At 39.1% G+C, this 16,750-nt stretch overlaps 1 protein-coding gene across 1 annotated transcript in view; it reads left to right on the forward strand.

The window, feature by feature from the left end:
- The window catches only part of LOC134803418 (1-phosphatidylinositol 4,5-bisphosphate phosphodiesterase epsilon-1-like), a 310,234-nt gene that overhangs the window by 238,784 nt on the left and 54,700 nt on the right, over positions 1-16,750 (forward strand). Inside the window, exons 13-22 of the mRNA XM_063776238.1 lie at positions 2,511-2,640; positions 3,126-3,326; positions 5,013-5,166; positions 7,297-7,410; positions 9,472-9,587; positions 10,332-10,436; positions 11,749-11,871; positions 12,903-13,033; positions 14,160-14,258; positions 15,546-15,658. Of these exons, the coding sequence (XP_063632308.1) occupies positions 2,511-2,640; positions 3,126-3,326; positions 5,013-5,166; positions 7,297-7,410; positions 9,472-9,587; positions 10,332-10,436; positions 11,749-11,871; positions 12,903-13,033; positions 14,160-14,258; positions 15,546-15,658 (1,286 nt within the window). The remainder of the gene's footprint in view (positions 1-2,510; positions 2,641-3,125; positions 3,327-5,012; positions 5,167-7,296; positions 7,411-9,471; positions 9,588-10,331; positions 10,437-11,748; positions 11,872-12,902; positions 13,034-14,159; positions 14,259-15,545; positions 15,659-16,750) is intronic.

Genomic DNA, 16,750 nt, shown 5'->3' on the forward strand with positions numbered 1-16,750 from the left:
TAGAGAACATGCCTATCGCTAACGCTACGTAGCGAACGAAACGCAACGGCCACTGTCACACTAAAGCCCCCTCCAGACTATGCGCGTGAATCGCGGGCGAAGCCGCGAACGCCAGTGTGGAGTCGATTTCGCTGTCTGCGTAAATCGACTCCACACTCGCGTTCGCGGCTTCGCGCCGCGATTCGCGCACGAGTGTGGAGGAGGCTCAATACGAAGAGTGATAGAGAGACACAAATCGATTCGAAGGCGGAGCGCAAGCGGTTGTCACCTTTGGCTAGACCGCCTGATCTCTGGTGCCGATTTCACTTTTTGGAACCATTCCTTCATTAACAAAAAGCAAAATATTTGTGGCAGTGAAAAATTAAAACGGAGATTAACTTAAGACACAAACTAGAGCTAGACCAAGAAAAGTCTGCAACGATTTAGATAGCATACGCAGTGCAAGTGTTATTTCTTATTTTAAACGTCAAACTTCTATGAAATTATGACGCATGAATAACACTTGCACTGCGTGTGCTATCAAAATCGTTGCAGACTTTTCTTGGCCTAACTCTATCCGCCCAATGATATTTAGGATGACCAACAGGACCAACCTACCAAGTACTGGCCAATATTTTTCACACCACCTATTCGGAAACGAGCATTTCTTCCCTGCTAGGAGGGATCAAAGTGGCACTTTTCCTCCCTGCTAGGAGGGATCAAAGTAACACTTTTCTGTTCAAGCACACTATTTTTACATTTTTTTGTACATTATTTTTTTAGCTTAAATAGTCTGTTTAAGCATCAGATTGTGTCAACACTAAGATTTCTTTATTTTCCTCATAGTTGATATCTGTATGTGTCACACAGTATCAAAAAAACCGGCCAAGTGCGAGTCGTACTCGCGTTCCAAGGGTTCCGTACATTACCCAACTTTTAACGTTGTTTTTTATTGACGTCCAAATTTTTTTAGATTCCTCACGTCGTGGGCTATCAGAATATACCCCATGTACGTCAGCCGATTTTTCATAGTTTTCGAGTTATGATTTTTTAAAGTTTTAACTTTTGTTAAGAAATTCCGGGATGAAGCAATTAATTTATTTAAAAAAAAACTTGAAGTTTTTTGAATGTTTCTTTTTGTAACATAATCCTTGACAAACGGCGCAGTTGCTAAAAAAATCAGCAACTTCACTTGGCTGTTGTGAGTTGGAAAAAAAGGAAACGACAAAATTTTACGTTCAAGCATGTCAAGCTTAGACTTTGCGCTTACCTAAATAAATAAAAAATACAAGCAATTTCAAGGACTTATGGTTATTGTAGAAACTGCTAGACCCTAAGTTTTTAAAAAGGTAAAATAGTGATACTTAATAGTCTAATTTGACAGAGTCGCCGGTCAAAGGAACTGAGGTGGAAAGTTTCCAAATTAGTAATTCATTAAATAAAATCCTCTTGTTATTCCTAACGTTAATCAAACAGAAATTACCACGAGAAATTAATATTGTGCCATGTGATTGACCAAGCATCATTTTGCTTAACTTATTCATTATCTTAACTGGACCCGCGTCGCGACGGGTTGTTATCTACAAAGGGTTAATTTTTACCTGCTCCAATACCTACTGTTATTTTATGGGGTCACTTCCCCATCACTATTTCGTGTTATCAGTGCAAATACCACCAACAATCATTACCTAGTAGGCATAAAAGCAAAGCAAAGCTTCACCCCGGAATTTCTTAACAAAAGTTAAAAAATTCATAACTCGAAAACTGCTAAATATCGGCTAACATACATGGGGTATATTCTGATAGCCCACGACGTGACGAATCTAAAAAAAATTTGTACGTCAAGGTTTGGACCACCTTGTATGTGAAACGCGATTGAATTGCCTTTAATAAACCCGTAGGGGCCGGATCAAATACTAAGTAATTAGTCCGACTCACGCTTGACTGCATATTTCTAATAGGTTTTCCTGTCATCTATAGGTAAAGAAGTATTTTGTATATTTTTTTCAAAATTTTAGACTCAGTAGATTCGGAGATAAAGGGGGGAATGGTCATTTTTTGGCTATTTTCTTAAATAATTTCTAAACTATTTATTTTAAAATTACAAAAAATATATATTTGAGCTTCTCAAAATGAGCTCTTTCATTTGATATGTAACACGATATAGTTTAAAAACATTATTTTTTAATTTTCTCATTAACCCCCCAAAAGTGGCCTCCGTGTTTAAAATTCATTTGTTTACGTAAGATGTCCGTCTTTGGGTTACGAATTTACACGTGTGTACCAAATTTCAACTTAATTGGTCCAGTACTTTTGGAGAAAATGGGCCGTGACAGACGGACAGACAGACAGACAGACAGACAGACGCACGAGTGATCCTATAAGGGTTCCGTTTTTTCCTTTTGAGGTACGGAACCCTAATTATTTCGTCTTGGGCGTTAACACTTGAATTCAATGTACGCCCTTGACGGAAATATATCATTTTGATCCCTTGTAACACAAACTACTATTAATCATTATTTTCCTTCTAGGTGAAACCCCATCGGAAAACGTGCAGCAGGCCGAAGTCAGTTTATCATACAACCCCGAAGAAGTTATACCCCTGAAGTACACAGCGAATCTGGCTCATGAGAACGAAGCAGGCATCGTAGGAGAGGAGGGGTAAGTGATACGTCTATCGGCGCGATTCGGGAAATGAATTTACGTCAGATCCCAAAATGAATGAATGAAATGAATAACATGCACGGCTACTCCTCTGCTCTTCGGTTTATGTTTTTCTTCTTCTAAGTCGGTCCCTCACTGCTGAGGATCGTGACTCCACTTGCCTTTGCATTTTTCCTATGGCAGCTCTCCACTTCTCCCTGTCGGTTGCTTTGTGGAAAGCGTTGCTTAGTGTGATGTCCATCTGGGCGGATATTTGGTCACACCATCTCGTTGGACTTGGTCCTCTAGGCCGTCTGCTTTTGTTGTTTATGTTACTGTACATTTATTGTAAACTACGAGTATGTTAGGTGTGCAATAAAGAGCATTGTATTGTATTGTATACCACCTTAAAATGTTTGTGCCTATTTGGAACTGTGTAGTGAAGACGGCTATTTTTTGTTAAAAGTTATTTGTGGTTTCTTACTTATTTATTTTGTTGACAGTTTCATCGACCTCCAATGCGTGAAAGACATGCGTCTAAACGGCAAGCTGCTGGAGCCCCGGGACCTGGCCGAGCTGGCGCACACGGCTCGACGTTTCGGCCTCGACAGCGCGCACGGCACGCACGTCATCTCGCTCGTGTACGGCAGGACGTTGAGCGACAACCGGACTGTGCACTTCATGCTACCCGCTTATTTGTATAGGTAAATATTTGTTTAAAAAAAATTTGTTGTAGATTTTATTTTTTCAGATTTTATTAAATTTGGTAATTTTGAAGAGCTCATCATCTGAACAGAATAAAGATGAAATCCCAATTTGGGAAATTTGGGACAAAAAATGTATTTGGTTGAAAATGCCATACGCTGATATTTTACAGAATAGAAAATTTTCTGTATAGGTGTATACCTAGTTTAAGTGAACTTTAAAGTCGAATTTTTAAATTTTTGACAGATTTAGATAAAACACTTTAAACTCTAGTGTTTTGTATCTACAAATACCTATTTAATTATACGAACGGTACTACCACGATTTACACACACATGAGTCGCGATTTTACTTAGTTAAATGGTATCATTTGGCTGGCGCGATTTCTCCCAAGGGAAATCGTTCGATCTTGCTACTTCGCGACCGTGCATGCGCACCTTCAATATGGAGTCGAGCTGTGGGCAACTGCTGCCGATTGGGACAGGGTCTTTCGACTCCAAAAACGCGCAATAAGAGCCATAGGCTCAGCGAAACCCCATTTTAAATCGTTAGGCATTTTAACATTGCCTTCACTTTTAATCCTGCAAATGGCAGTAACTACGCGAGAAGAGGTAGATGCGACACCCGGGATTACTAATGTGGCTACGCGCAGGTACGCGACCCGCAGCACTCTCTCTGGAAAGTTGCCTCTTGTGTCTCATAGACTGGCAAAATCTAAGAAACTTACGAACGTCATGGGTCGTAAGTTTCTCAACCACCTACCGGCTGATATTACTGCTGCACCAAGTGCACCTATATTCAAAAAGAAACTCAAAAAATGGCTTCTCGAGCAGGCGTTCTACGACCATAGGGAGTTATTCTCTAGTACATAATTGTAAGACGCTCTAATAATAAGGGGTCATCCATTAATTACGTCACACGAATTTCTAGGTTTTTTTACCCCTCCCCCCCTCCTTGTCACACTTGGTCACATTTGGCAAGCCCCTCCCCCCTGGTGTGACGTCACATTTCTTCAACTAAATCGGCAAATATTTATTTAATATTTTATCAAAATATTTTTGACAAAAGATATATTAGTATTTCTATAACCCAAAACTGATTAAGAAATAAAATTAAACGAATAAAAACGATTATCGTTTTAAAACCTTGTTATTTAAATGATAATTAGCGTATAAAATAATTTAAATACATTTTCGGTTACTGACGAAGTTAAAGTGACGTCACAAAGTTTATGACTCCCCCCTCCCCCTTGTCACAACATGTCACATTTTCTTGACCCCCTCCCTCCCCCTAAACGTGTGATGTAATTAATGGATGACCCCTAACTATGTAATTTTTATATCTTAATGTTGACATGTAATTGAACACTACCAATAAAATGAATATGAATAATAATAATATGAATAACATAGTCCCCCGCCGCGTCTGTCTGTTTGTGTGTATGTATGTTCGCGATAAACTCAAAAACTGCTGAACGGATTTTCATGCGGTTTCCATCTATCAATAGAGTGATTCTTGAGGATGGTTTAAGTGTATTATTTATTACCCCGTGCGAAGCCGGGGCGGGTCGCTAGTAATGGAATAAAAGAGGGTTCCAAATTCAAAATTGCAAAAATGACTCTGGGACTTAGGAGGATACCATTTTGTTTTACTCCAAGAATGTAACAGCAACTCCTTGTGTCCAGGGTATGGGCAGTAGGCCTCCACGCGGTCATCCGAGCCCTCATGAGCCAGGCCAAGCTGGCGGACCGGAGTTTGGCCTGGCTGAAGAATAAATACACGGCGCTGTATTATGAGGACGGGTGCTGTTGTGAGCCGCTCGTCAGTGATGCTATCCGGGTTAGTATTTATTCCAGCAGTTCCAGGTCTAACCAATAAATACGTGGCGCTACACTATGAGGTCAATGTATTCAATCAATCAATCAATCAATCAAATTCTTTATTTCAGGCAAAAAATATACCCATACATAATTACAAACAATAATAACATCATAATAAAATTAAAAATAAACTTAAAAATACATGTCAACACAATTACATTAAAATTAAATTAAATTGAAATTAAATCAAAAATAAATTAAATTAACATTAAAATCACAATAACTATTTACATTAAATTATATACCGTGCCTCTAGATCCCATATGTAGGTCATTCCAGTGCCTCCAGAGTGTACCAGCGGGATTTCCAGGAATGAGCTGAAGCAGACTGTTGGAACTGTCACATACTCGGCGCATGAGGGATGCAGTGCGTTTACGGATTATCGCAATAAACGCGTCCACTCTAGCCTCCGCAAACATCCCCGAGGCGCTACAGTAACGTGGCAATCCCATCAGCATGCGGAAACCATTATTGTATTGGACACGCAGGGCATTGGGGGTCTTTTTCGTGTATTTTGTCCATAGGCTGCACGCGTAAAAGGACTGGCAAAAAGCCTTAAAAAGGGTCTTTTTGACATCCCTGTCACACCGTGCAAACCTACGTGACAGCATGTTGCACCTTACTGACAATGCCCTGCGCTCCCTTTCTATGTCAGCATCATCCTGGAGGTCCTCGGTGACCCAGTGCCCGAGGTACTTGAACCGTGAAACTCTATTTAGAGGAACACCACATAAATATACAGCAGGAACTGACGTAAACTCCTTTTTGGACGTAAACTCCGTATTGTCAGTAAGGTGTGTTTTGCTTAGTATTTAGCAGTCCAGCAGTTCCAGAAGTAGTCCAGATGTAAAGAATAAATACACGGCGCTGTATTATGAGGACGGGTGCTGTTGTGAACCGCTCTTCAGGGACGCTATACGGGTTAGTATTTATTCCAGCAGTTCTAGGTCTAAACAATAAATACATGGCGCTACACTACGAGGTCAATGTATTGTCAGTTAGGTGTGTTTTGCTTAGTATTTAGCAGTCCAGCAGTTCCAGAAGTAGTTCAATAAAGAATAAATACACGGCGCTGTATTATGAGGACGGGTGCTGCTGTGAGCCGCTCGTCAGCGACACTATATGGGTTAGTATTTATTCCAGCAGTTCTAGGTCTAACCAATAAATACATGGCGCTACACTACGAGGTCAATGTATTGTCAGTTAGGTGTGTTTTGCTTAGTATTTAGCACTCCAGCAGTTCTAGAAGTAGTCCAGGTATAAAGAATACACGGCGCTTTATTATGAGGACAGGTGCTGCTGTGAGCCGCTCGTCAGCGGTGCTAAACGGGTTAGTATCTATTCCAGCAGTTCCAGGTCTAACCAATAAATACATGGCGTTACACAACGAGGTCAAGTTATTATCAGTTAAGTGTGCTAGCTAGATGCTATTCGGATAACTACGTGCTCCAGGTGTATTGCAGGTGTCCAGGTGTAAATAATAAATACACGGTACTGTATTATGAGGACGGGTGCTGCAGTGAGTTTTCCGTAAGAAAGGAAGTACTTAGAAAGAAAGAAAGCAAATACATTTATTTAGGTACCTACTCCAGTAGTTCCAGATGTAACCTGTCCAGGTCTTACAAATAAATATATGGCGCTGTATTATGAACATAGGTCTAAAACGCACCTTAACAATTTCTAAAAAAAATTGCAAATAACCCAAAACTCACCTAAAAACATGAAAATTGCTTTTAAAGATGCGCAATTTTTGATCGAAGTCATTATTGATTACTTTTTTTTCTTCATACTTGCAAAAAATTAAAATTCTAAAACATGATTTCTACACACACAACTCGCTTACGCTCAGTGAGAGTGAGAGATAACCACAGAGCCTTAATTAAACAGGCTTGGGTACCTAGGTCTCCACGAAAGACCAGCGTCAAGATACCTGAAAGGTAACTTAACATCAAGCTGAGGGGAGACCTTTTCAGTGTCGTTTATGTTTTATACTAATAAAAGTGTTGTATTAGATTTAAGCAATACTGTAAGCGTCCTGAAGCAATTTATTTTCTTCTTCTTCTTTCTTCTAAAACATATTTCTTTGCAGGTGTTCGGTGGGCGAGAGTCGACATGCGGCAGCTCCTCACACTCCACACCGGTCAAAGGGGCATTTACTGATTCACACTCAGACTCCATAAGGAGTTCTGGCATTAAATTTAAGGTGAACCATTTTTCACTGTCTTGGTTTTTTCGCCTTTTTCTAGTAGTCATAAAACGTCGTAAGTACCGTAAACCGGAGTGAATAGGGATAGATGGGGAGAATAAGGACAAAACTTTAAATGTGATGTACCTAAAATAGTAGGGTAAGTAAGGTCATTTAGCATGCACTTTAGTCTCAGGCGATGCCGCTTGGCACCATTGTTCCTTAGGTCAAACAAAGTTGATTTGGCCCGGTAGCCAGGAAATCGTACCATGCAGACCCCCCAAAAAGGGGGGGTGAAAGGGTCGGCTCCCCAGGTCCAATCTATGCTATATTCCTTCCTAGTCTTAGCAACTAGGGCAAGTTATATATCATTTTCGTATAAATTAAGGACGAGGAATTCATTTATGAAAAAAATATTATGCCTTTCCATACAAAAAAAAAATTTTTGTACAAAAATGAAAATGTTATGTAATTTTTTGTGACAACTTTGGATGTTACAATCACAGTGTGGTGATTTGCACTAAATAAAAATATGGACGATGTAGCCCAAGTATTCTTTATCCTGGAAAATATCACTTTAAAGTAGGCATTCATACATTTTTTCGTAATAAAAAAATAATTTATAGCGCGTGGCGGTAACGATTTCCATACAAATGGAACTATGCCCAAAGTCAAAGATTAAAAATGTTTACTAAAACACTGAATTTGGCATTTTGAAAGTTTAAATATAATGTTTTAATATTTTTTTCATGCGTTTTTGCCCTTTTTTGGTACAAATTTGTTGTTTTTATTTTTCATCCATACAAACTTTCTCCCCACTATTTCCCCCCTTAAGGGTAGATAGTTTTAAATTAATTTTTATTACTAACTTATATCTTTTTTAATTAATCAATGTTCAAATTTTCAGGTTAAAATGTTTAGTAGTTTGGGATCTACATGTGTTTGAGCTAAAGACATTTTATTTCATAATATCCCATACATTATAATATCTAACGAAATTCTGCTTACTTCCAGACATCATACAATCTAAACCCCTGAAGATATGAAGCTGAAATTTTCAACATCAATTAAATGCAACAGGTTTAAGTTTGAGATAAAATAAAATTTTATAAAATCAACCCTTAAGGGGGGGAAATAGGGGGGAGAAAGTTTGTGTGGAAGAAAAATAAAATCAACAAATTTGTACCAAAAAAGAGCAAAAACGCATGGAAAAAATATTAAAACATTATATTTAAACTTTTAAAATGCCAAATTCAGTGTTTTTGTAAACATTTTTAATCTTTGACTTTGGACATAGTTCCATATATTTGTATGGAAATCGTTACTACCGCGCGCTATAAATATTTTTTTTATTACGAAAAAATGTATGAATGCCTACTATAAAGTGATATTTTTCAGAATAAAGAATACATGGGCTACATCGTCCAATTTTTTATTTGGTGCAAATCGCCACACTATGATTGTAACATCCAATATTGTCCCAAAAAATTACATAACATTTTCATTTTTTGTACAAAAACCATTTTTTTGTATGAGAAGGTATAGTAATTATTTCAAAAATGAATTCCTTGTCCCTTAATTATACGAAAATTATATATAACTTGCCCTAGTTGCTAAGACTAGGATGGAATATAGCATAGATTGGACCTGGGGAGCCAACCCTTTCACCCCCCCCCCCCTTTTAGGGGGTCTGCATGGTACGATCTCCTGGCTACCGGGCCAAATCAACTTTGTTTGACCTTAGGAACAATGGTGCCAAGCGGCATCGCCTGAGACTAAAGTGCATGCACTTCCATACATTGGCTTACTTACTAACCCTACTATAATTCAATTTTTTTTAATACCCACAAAAATCGTATCATTCGATTGCAAATAATAGTCTATTTCGTATGATACAATTTGTGTGGGTAGTTAATTAAGGAATTATCAAGTAAATCACATTTTAATTTTTGTCCCTATTCACCCCAGCCATCCCTAATCACCCCGGTTGACGGTACTTATCGAATCAAATCATTTATTACAGTGAAATTGGGCAAACTTGGTTACAATGTAAATATTGAAATAAACGATTATTTTCAGAAAAACAAATCGGCATCGGAACTGAAGACTGGTTCACCTAAAAGTTACGGCTCAACGCACACCTCAGGCACGAGGAGTGAAGACGAGGTGGTCATACAAGGATCACCTCGACATAGGTACGTATTTATCATAGTAATAAATATAAGAGCCTCGGCCTCGGTAGAGAATTCCGTTTTGTAGCCATTGGCGTTGAAACTCTAGGTCCATGGGGTCCCAGCGCTCACAAGTTGTTTGCAGAAATCGCGAAGCGTCTGGTTGACGTAACTGGTGATCGAAGAGCTGGCGGATTGTATCGCAAATGCTGATACGTTGCAACGTACCACTAAACAGTTGTAAGGGCTTAAAAAAAGATCTTGCCACTAGTTTGACAGTTAAAATAGATGGTGTTGTACTGCGCCATTATGATTACTGGTTGGTTTTGGAAAGATATGGCTTCAAAGTTAACCCGTTCCCCAACATGACTAAATGCGAGTCAACTATCGATGGATCCCGGTCTTAACCACACACATGATTCTGGCGCCTAGAGGCTCCAACATTGCGCACCTCTAAAATGATCAATATGATCATGGTACCAAACGAAGTGTACGCGGTTTTTTATTTTTGATCTGTAAATGGCTGCACAGATATGGTATAAACTATTTTTAAAACACAGACTACCAACGTGACAACATTTAAAAAATATTTCAACCACATAACATAATTAATCCACTCGACAACCTACAGATCAACTGTGCCAAGTGTCAGCGCACAGTTACAAAATGCAAGATGTCATGCAATAGCAAACCAGCCATTATAATTTAACCCGAAGTCCCTCCCAGTATAATTTCAAGGTTTCTTTTTAAACTTAACGACTGTTCCAGTTCATACTCGGCAGCGATGAGTCAGCACCACCCGGCTGCGCCGCGGCACAGCAGTCTCACGGCCGCAGCCACTAGTATCATGGGGGGATCCCCTAATAGGAGTAGGTGGGTATTTCTAGTGGCGGATTTGCCCTAAGGCCCAGTAGGCCCGGGCGGCAGCAGGCGGCAGTCTATAGGTGGGAGCTGAGAAAGGAGCGGCTAGTAGCTGCTACAGGGCCTGGACCCGGGCAGCCAACACTGCAAATCCGCCACTGGGTATTTCTACATTTAAACATGAATATTTTAGATAGTGTATAAGGGAGAAGTAGAAGAGGGAGTTGGAAGGGGTAGACCTCGGCGGACTTTCTCTGATCAGATCGGGGAAATCCTGAAGAAAGGCCAGGTCAAAAGCACCCTGAACCGGCGAGCGTGTATGAGGAATGTTATGAAAGTGAAGGAAGCGAAAGAGGTAGGTATGTCAAGATTGTAGAATGTGGAAATCCGTGGTTTCTGCCTACCCCTCCGGGAAATAGGCGTGATTATTAAGTATGTATGTAAACATGGCATGTGTTGGGCAATCGGAGACCAGTTTTAAGCTTGACATAGCCTACGTCATTTATCAAGTTGTCCAAACCGTTAGTCAGTCAAGAATAGGAGAGTGACGGAATAGCGATAAAAATGTATTTAAGTAGTGATTTGTTCTTCTTCGCTGCACTTTCTCTCCGAGTGACTTTCCTACCCCAATGTAAACAACCCTAATGTTATAAAGGTCATGCATAATTCGCAATACGTATGAGTATTTCTAACCTCAAAAGTAGTGGTAATTATTTTTTTCTTCCGAAATGCTAGGGTTCCCATGATATATTGCGGTACAATAATATGTAAACGACACTATATTATTATAATTCAGTGCATAGTTATAGTTACTCAGATTTAATTTGGCAGGAAACCAGTTAGCACCACTTTTGAGGTTATAACATTTCTAATCTGAAAAAATTGGCCAAATGCGAGTCGGACTCGCACACGAAGGGTTGCGTACTATTATCTATAAAAAACGGTCACCCATCCAAGTACTGACCCCGCCCGACGTTGCTTAACTTCGGTCAAAAATCACGTTTGTGGTATGGGAGCCCCACTTAAATCTGTTTTTAGTATTTGTTGTTATAGCGGCAACAGAAATACATAATCTGTAAAAATTTCAACTGTCTAGCTATCACGGTTCGTGAGATACAGCCTGGTGACAGAAGGACGGACGGACCGACGGACAGCGGAGTCTTAGTAATAGGGTCCCGTTTTACCCTTTGGGTATGGAACCCTAAAAAATGGGTTACAGACAGCAAACAATTATTTAAGGGCGTAAACAATTGGCTAGAATTTTTGTTATGACTGCTAAATCACGATAGTCTATTAGAAATGACAGAATTTTCCTTGATTCCAGTTTACGAAGACTGGAAACCAGTGAGAGGTTCTGGGAAAACCTGAAACACCTACGGACGGGGTCCGTCGGGTATGACACGCAGCTCGACTTTATGGACTTCGTTGCGCTGTTTCGGAGTTTCAGGTAAGACTAGATACGGCTAGATTCAAACTTTAACCTTTTGGACGCCAATGACCGATATATCCGCACCGCAGGTACAACGCCATAGCCGAATCAAAAAGAATAGATAGTATAGAGGGGTCCTGTACGTCATTGTGAATTTTGTAGTCACTGTAAATTTACTGCCATCTGTCGACACACGACTAAAACTCAAGATGAAAACGTATAAAATTATCAAAAAATGTATATATATGGATAAATGATTTTATTATTTTTATATCATTTTGACCCATGTTCATTCACTGATATCTATGTCTTAAAATTGTTAAATATGAAACGGTGTCGTCACGCCATCTAGCCGAGGATAGGCTAAAGGTGTGTGCGGCATCTATTCGAGAATGACTTTTACTTAAATTCCGAGGCACGTTTTTTCCTTAGACTTTATTCGTCTTATACGAAGTTACATATGTCTTTGGCCGAATTAATCGGTCACAGACCACAGAGCAACATAGACCTAGTGCATATGCACAAAGTTCAATTTCAGTTTTGACACTTCGGTGACGTGGCGTCCGAGTGACAGCTTTTGTGTTTGACACGGCGTCGAAAAGGTTAAGATACGTTAAAAATTTGGTTAAGATACGACATGGATCGGATATGTCAGTGTCAAAAGTGACGTTCCTTCGACATCTACTGCCCGATTCGAACTTTAAGATACATCAATTAATAGATCTAGAAACGATATGGATTAGATGTCTCAGTGTCAAAAGTGACGTTTTTGTTTAAAGAAACGTCACATTTGACTCTCACATATCTAATCCATATCATTTCTAGATCTATTAATTAACGTATACATCTTAAAGTTCGAATCGGGCCGCTATTGTCAAGTAGCAGTACCTACTAATAAATCCACTACTTGACACTAGATGTCGACTACGAAATAACCCGCGTTTTGGTCTGGAGTTTAGCACTCTATCCTTACTTATTTCTCTATGGTGGTCTGTGACGGATATATCCGTCATTAGCGTCAAAAAGGTTAAACAAACTTTATTCTGCAGCTTGGTCATGCGATCGGAGCTGCGAGACGTGTTCGAGCAGCTAGCAGTGCCTCGAGCGCGGTCGCCGCTCCTCGCCGAGAAGAGCCGAAGCTCACCCGAACTGTTCCGAAGCAAGACTGCCTTCAGAACGGGTAAGTTACCTAACCCGGAGGATAAGCGAGGCGTTCAAAGGGTTAGGTAGTAGCCCACGGTACTACCTATAGTACTTTTACAGTTCGATGAAATTTAAACCATATTCAATTGCAACAGAGTTGCATTTCTTATGTTTCACTAAATTTTCAAACAAATAAAAATCAACTCTATTCCCTGTACTATAGGTTCAAACTTCAGTGGCAAATTTTGGGTTATTCATTTGTATGGCTGGGCCTTAGGAGGCTATGTAAGAAGACCCCCGTCAACTGTCGGACCGACATTATCGAATCCATGTTATCGGATATAGGATCCTACATCCGATACTGTGGAATACTGCGGAAGCGAATGTAGGATCTTACATCCGATATCTGATCCGACAATGTGAAAACGCTCTTATATTGTAGAAAAGACTAGTCTATATCTTTAGGTATTTAAATAAAAGTAAACAAACAATTTGTAAATTTTCGGGTAGTTATAACATTTATTAGTTAACCAACCAAATACAAAACCGACTGGATCAGTCAATGGACGACCTGACTTTAACCTACTACATTATTTGATCATGTAATATTTTCATCTACCCTCAACTGGCTTGAGGAGCCATTTGAGGGTAGATTTTGTTTACTTTTATTTAAATACCTAAAGATACAGAGTATAGTCAAGTTCTTTTAGACTTGTCAATTACCTGTTTTAAAAAAAAAGTGAAACCATTTGGTTTCCAAAAAAACGAAATTTCTTGCCTAATTAGGAAATTATAATTGGGTCTCTTTTGTTTCCCAAATAGTTTTAAGTCATAATGTATTGATTTTAATCTTTAACAAGCATGAACGTCTCACCCGTGAGTTCAAGTCTCACCCAAGACAGTAATTTTTCCACTTTAAAATAAATTTATTCTAAGCTAGTATTGTTTGTCCGAATTTTCGTTAGTCATAATTGGTTTTTCTCAGAAACGCATAACTTTTCAGGATTGCCATAAAACAAACCTAACCTAACCTATCTATAGAATAACCTTACGAAAATCCTGATAAGTTAACGGTTTCAGATTTATGACTAACGATAATATGGATAAAAACTTTATAGGAAACAAAGGGACCCCAAAGTAATTACATGACATTTTCTCTACAGGTCTTTTGACACGAAACGGGTCTCTAGACCTGGAACCGCCCAGCGACAAAGCAGCCAGAAAGAAGGCCTTTGACCTCCTCGCCGCTGCTGCCTTACCAGGTATATTTAATTTATTAATTTTCGCAAACCATAGGTTGTCTGGAAGAGATCGCTTTTTAGCGATAAGACCGCCCGTTGTTTACCTTTGCTATAATTTCTATTTTTTGGTAGGTAGTAAGTACCGGAATGGAGTCGTGCAGACCTCTTTTTAAGAAACTCCAAATACTTACTCTACCGTCAATGTACATCCTCGAGTCAAGTAAATTTGTTAGGAAACATACAGAGTTAACTCTGTATGTTTCCTAACAATTGTTTACTCCGAATGCACCAATAATCAAAAGAAACAATCGAAACTTAAATAAACTTCAATTACCCCTCTCAACACTAAAAATTAGTCGCATCCAGCCCTCACTACATGCTAATTAAAATATACAACCACCTACCGAACTCCCTAAAAAATATTAAAAAAAACAGCCGATATTTAATAAACACTTAAAAACATTCTTAGTCGACAAATGTTATTACAATGTGAATGATTTTTTTAACGATAAACACGATTAATAATGTTAATCTATATGCATATTAGTCTTAAGTATTGCTGTGCCCTTGCAGGGTGTCACATGTAAACCCACCTACTTATAAGCTCCACCTAATAATGTGTAATGTGATTTGCAATAAACATTTTGAAATTTGAATTTTGAATTTTACCTAGGTACCTATATAATACGACATATAAAGTACTGTCAACTTTACTGTCAAACATGTTTTCACTACTATAATAAAAGTCATCATCATCATCTCAGCCATAAGACGTCCACTGCTGAACATAGGCCTCCCCCTTGGACCTCCATTCGTACCGGTTGGAAGCGACCCGCATCCATAATAAAAGTGCCACATGAAAACTAAAATCATTTGCACGTACAGATTCTACACTAGAATGGATAACTGCTAGAGTAGACTACGCTCAACATTCTACACTAGAATTACTCGCTAAGTTTGTTTTTCTATTATAGAAGGTTTCCGGAACTCACGCGCAACAAAATTTGTAACTCATATTTAATTACACGAACGGGTCTAGCGCGATATGGTTTCATTGTTTTTACCTTAAAATTTCGACGTTTCAGCTGAGTTGCACCAGCTGTGGTCACGTAAAGACTGACGTCCCAGCAAAATATAAACAAAATATATATCGCGGTAGATCTGTTCGTGTAATTAAATATGGCTCAAAAATGGTTCGTGTAATAACACATGGCCGCTGCGTCGCCAGTTCTTTTTTCTTTTGAACTTGGATTGACACGCTGCGGCGTGAGATTAAAGTGTTAAATTTCTAACTAATGATGACAGGAGCATGCTGTCCGGATGTCGGTGGTAGGGTGCTGTCTCTGCCCACTCTCGGCAAGTTCTGCGAGACCCGACAAAGCGAACCTAAGATTGAACAACAACTAAAGGATATTATTCAGGTTAGACGATTATTTAACTAGTCTCTGACTCTGATTTTATAAGCTTAACCTTTTGAACGCCAGACACCGGCATCCATTTGCCGTGCCACTGATGACGCCACGGGGGTAAAATTTAATTTTGTGAATAAATAATGCCAACCTAAAAGTGGGGTGTTTTTCAGTAGATTTTCATCAAAAAACGATCGATGTCAAATGCCGTCTTTGGCGTCGTTGTCACGATTTTGCGTTGACGTCAATTGCCGTCTGTGGCATTCAAAAGGTTAATAACAACAAATGTTCTAGTTCCATAGACCCTAATGGCACTTAAGTCCTTTATACTAATTTCCATTTTGAACAATTTTCAAAAACGAAGCGACTGAAAAATTCTATATAACGGACTGAATCCGGTCACACAATTTCACTAGAATCGGTTGAGAATTACGACCTGTAGAGTGCCCAGTAGTGGGACACTATAATTAGGCTCCTAATTATAGGTAATCATCAAAGCTCTCCAAACGGCCTCTACGCGTTGGATCTATATCCCCACGCACGCCTTATAAGTGACCGGGCTTGAAAACCCGAAAGTTTGTAAAGGAGATACAAAATAATGATATGAATGTAATATTGAAGTTTATCTCAGGACTACGGGCAATAAATAAATAAAAATAAATAAATAAATATTGGGGACATCTTACACAGATCAACCTAGCCCCAAACTAAGCAAAGCTTGTACTATGGGCAGGGGTGCGAAACTCCTGACTTCGGTCAAACTCGGCTCCGCTCGGCTCAGCATTGCTCCGAGCAATTATTAGGGTTGGCACCACTTGACTTCCTTTTGCGTGTACGACCACAGATAAGATAATCACTTGATTTTTGACAACCCTAAATAGCCGAAAGGGATAGTGCCATATATTAGAAAGGGACAGCATGATTCGACCCTGAACCGCTGTCAAACTTCGGTTTTGTAGGAAGTTTCCTTTCTGTACGGTAGTACTATTAATTATTCTGTGCTATGGGTGCTAGGCGACGATATACATACTTATATAGATAAATACATACTTATATACATAGAAAACACCCATGACTCAGGAACAAATATTAGTGTTCATCACA

Source organism: Cydia splendana, chromosome 26, assembly GCF_910591565.1.
Source record: "Cydia splendana chromosome 26, ilCydSple1.2, whole genome shotgun sequence".
Taxonomy (NCBI): domain Eukaryota; kingdom Metazoa; phylum Arthropoda; class Insecta; order Lepidoptera; family Tortricidae; genus Cydia; species Cydia splendana.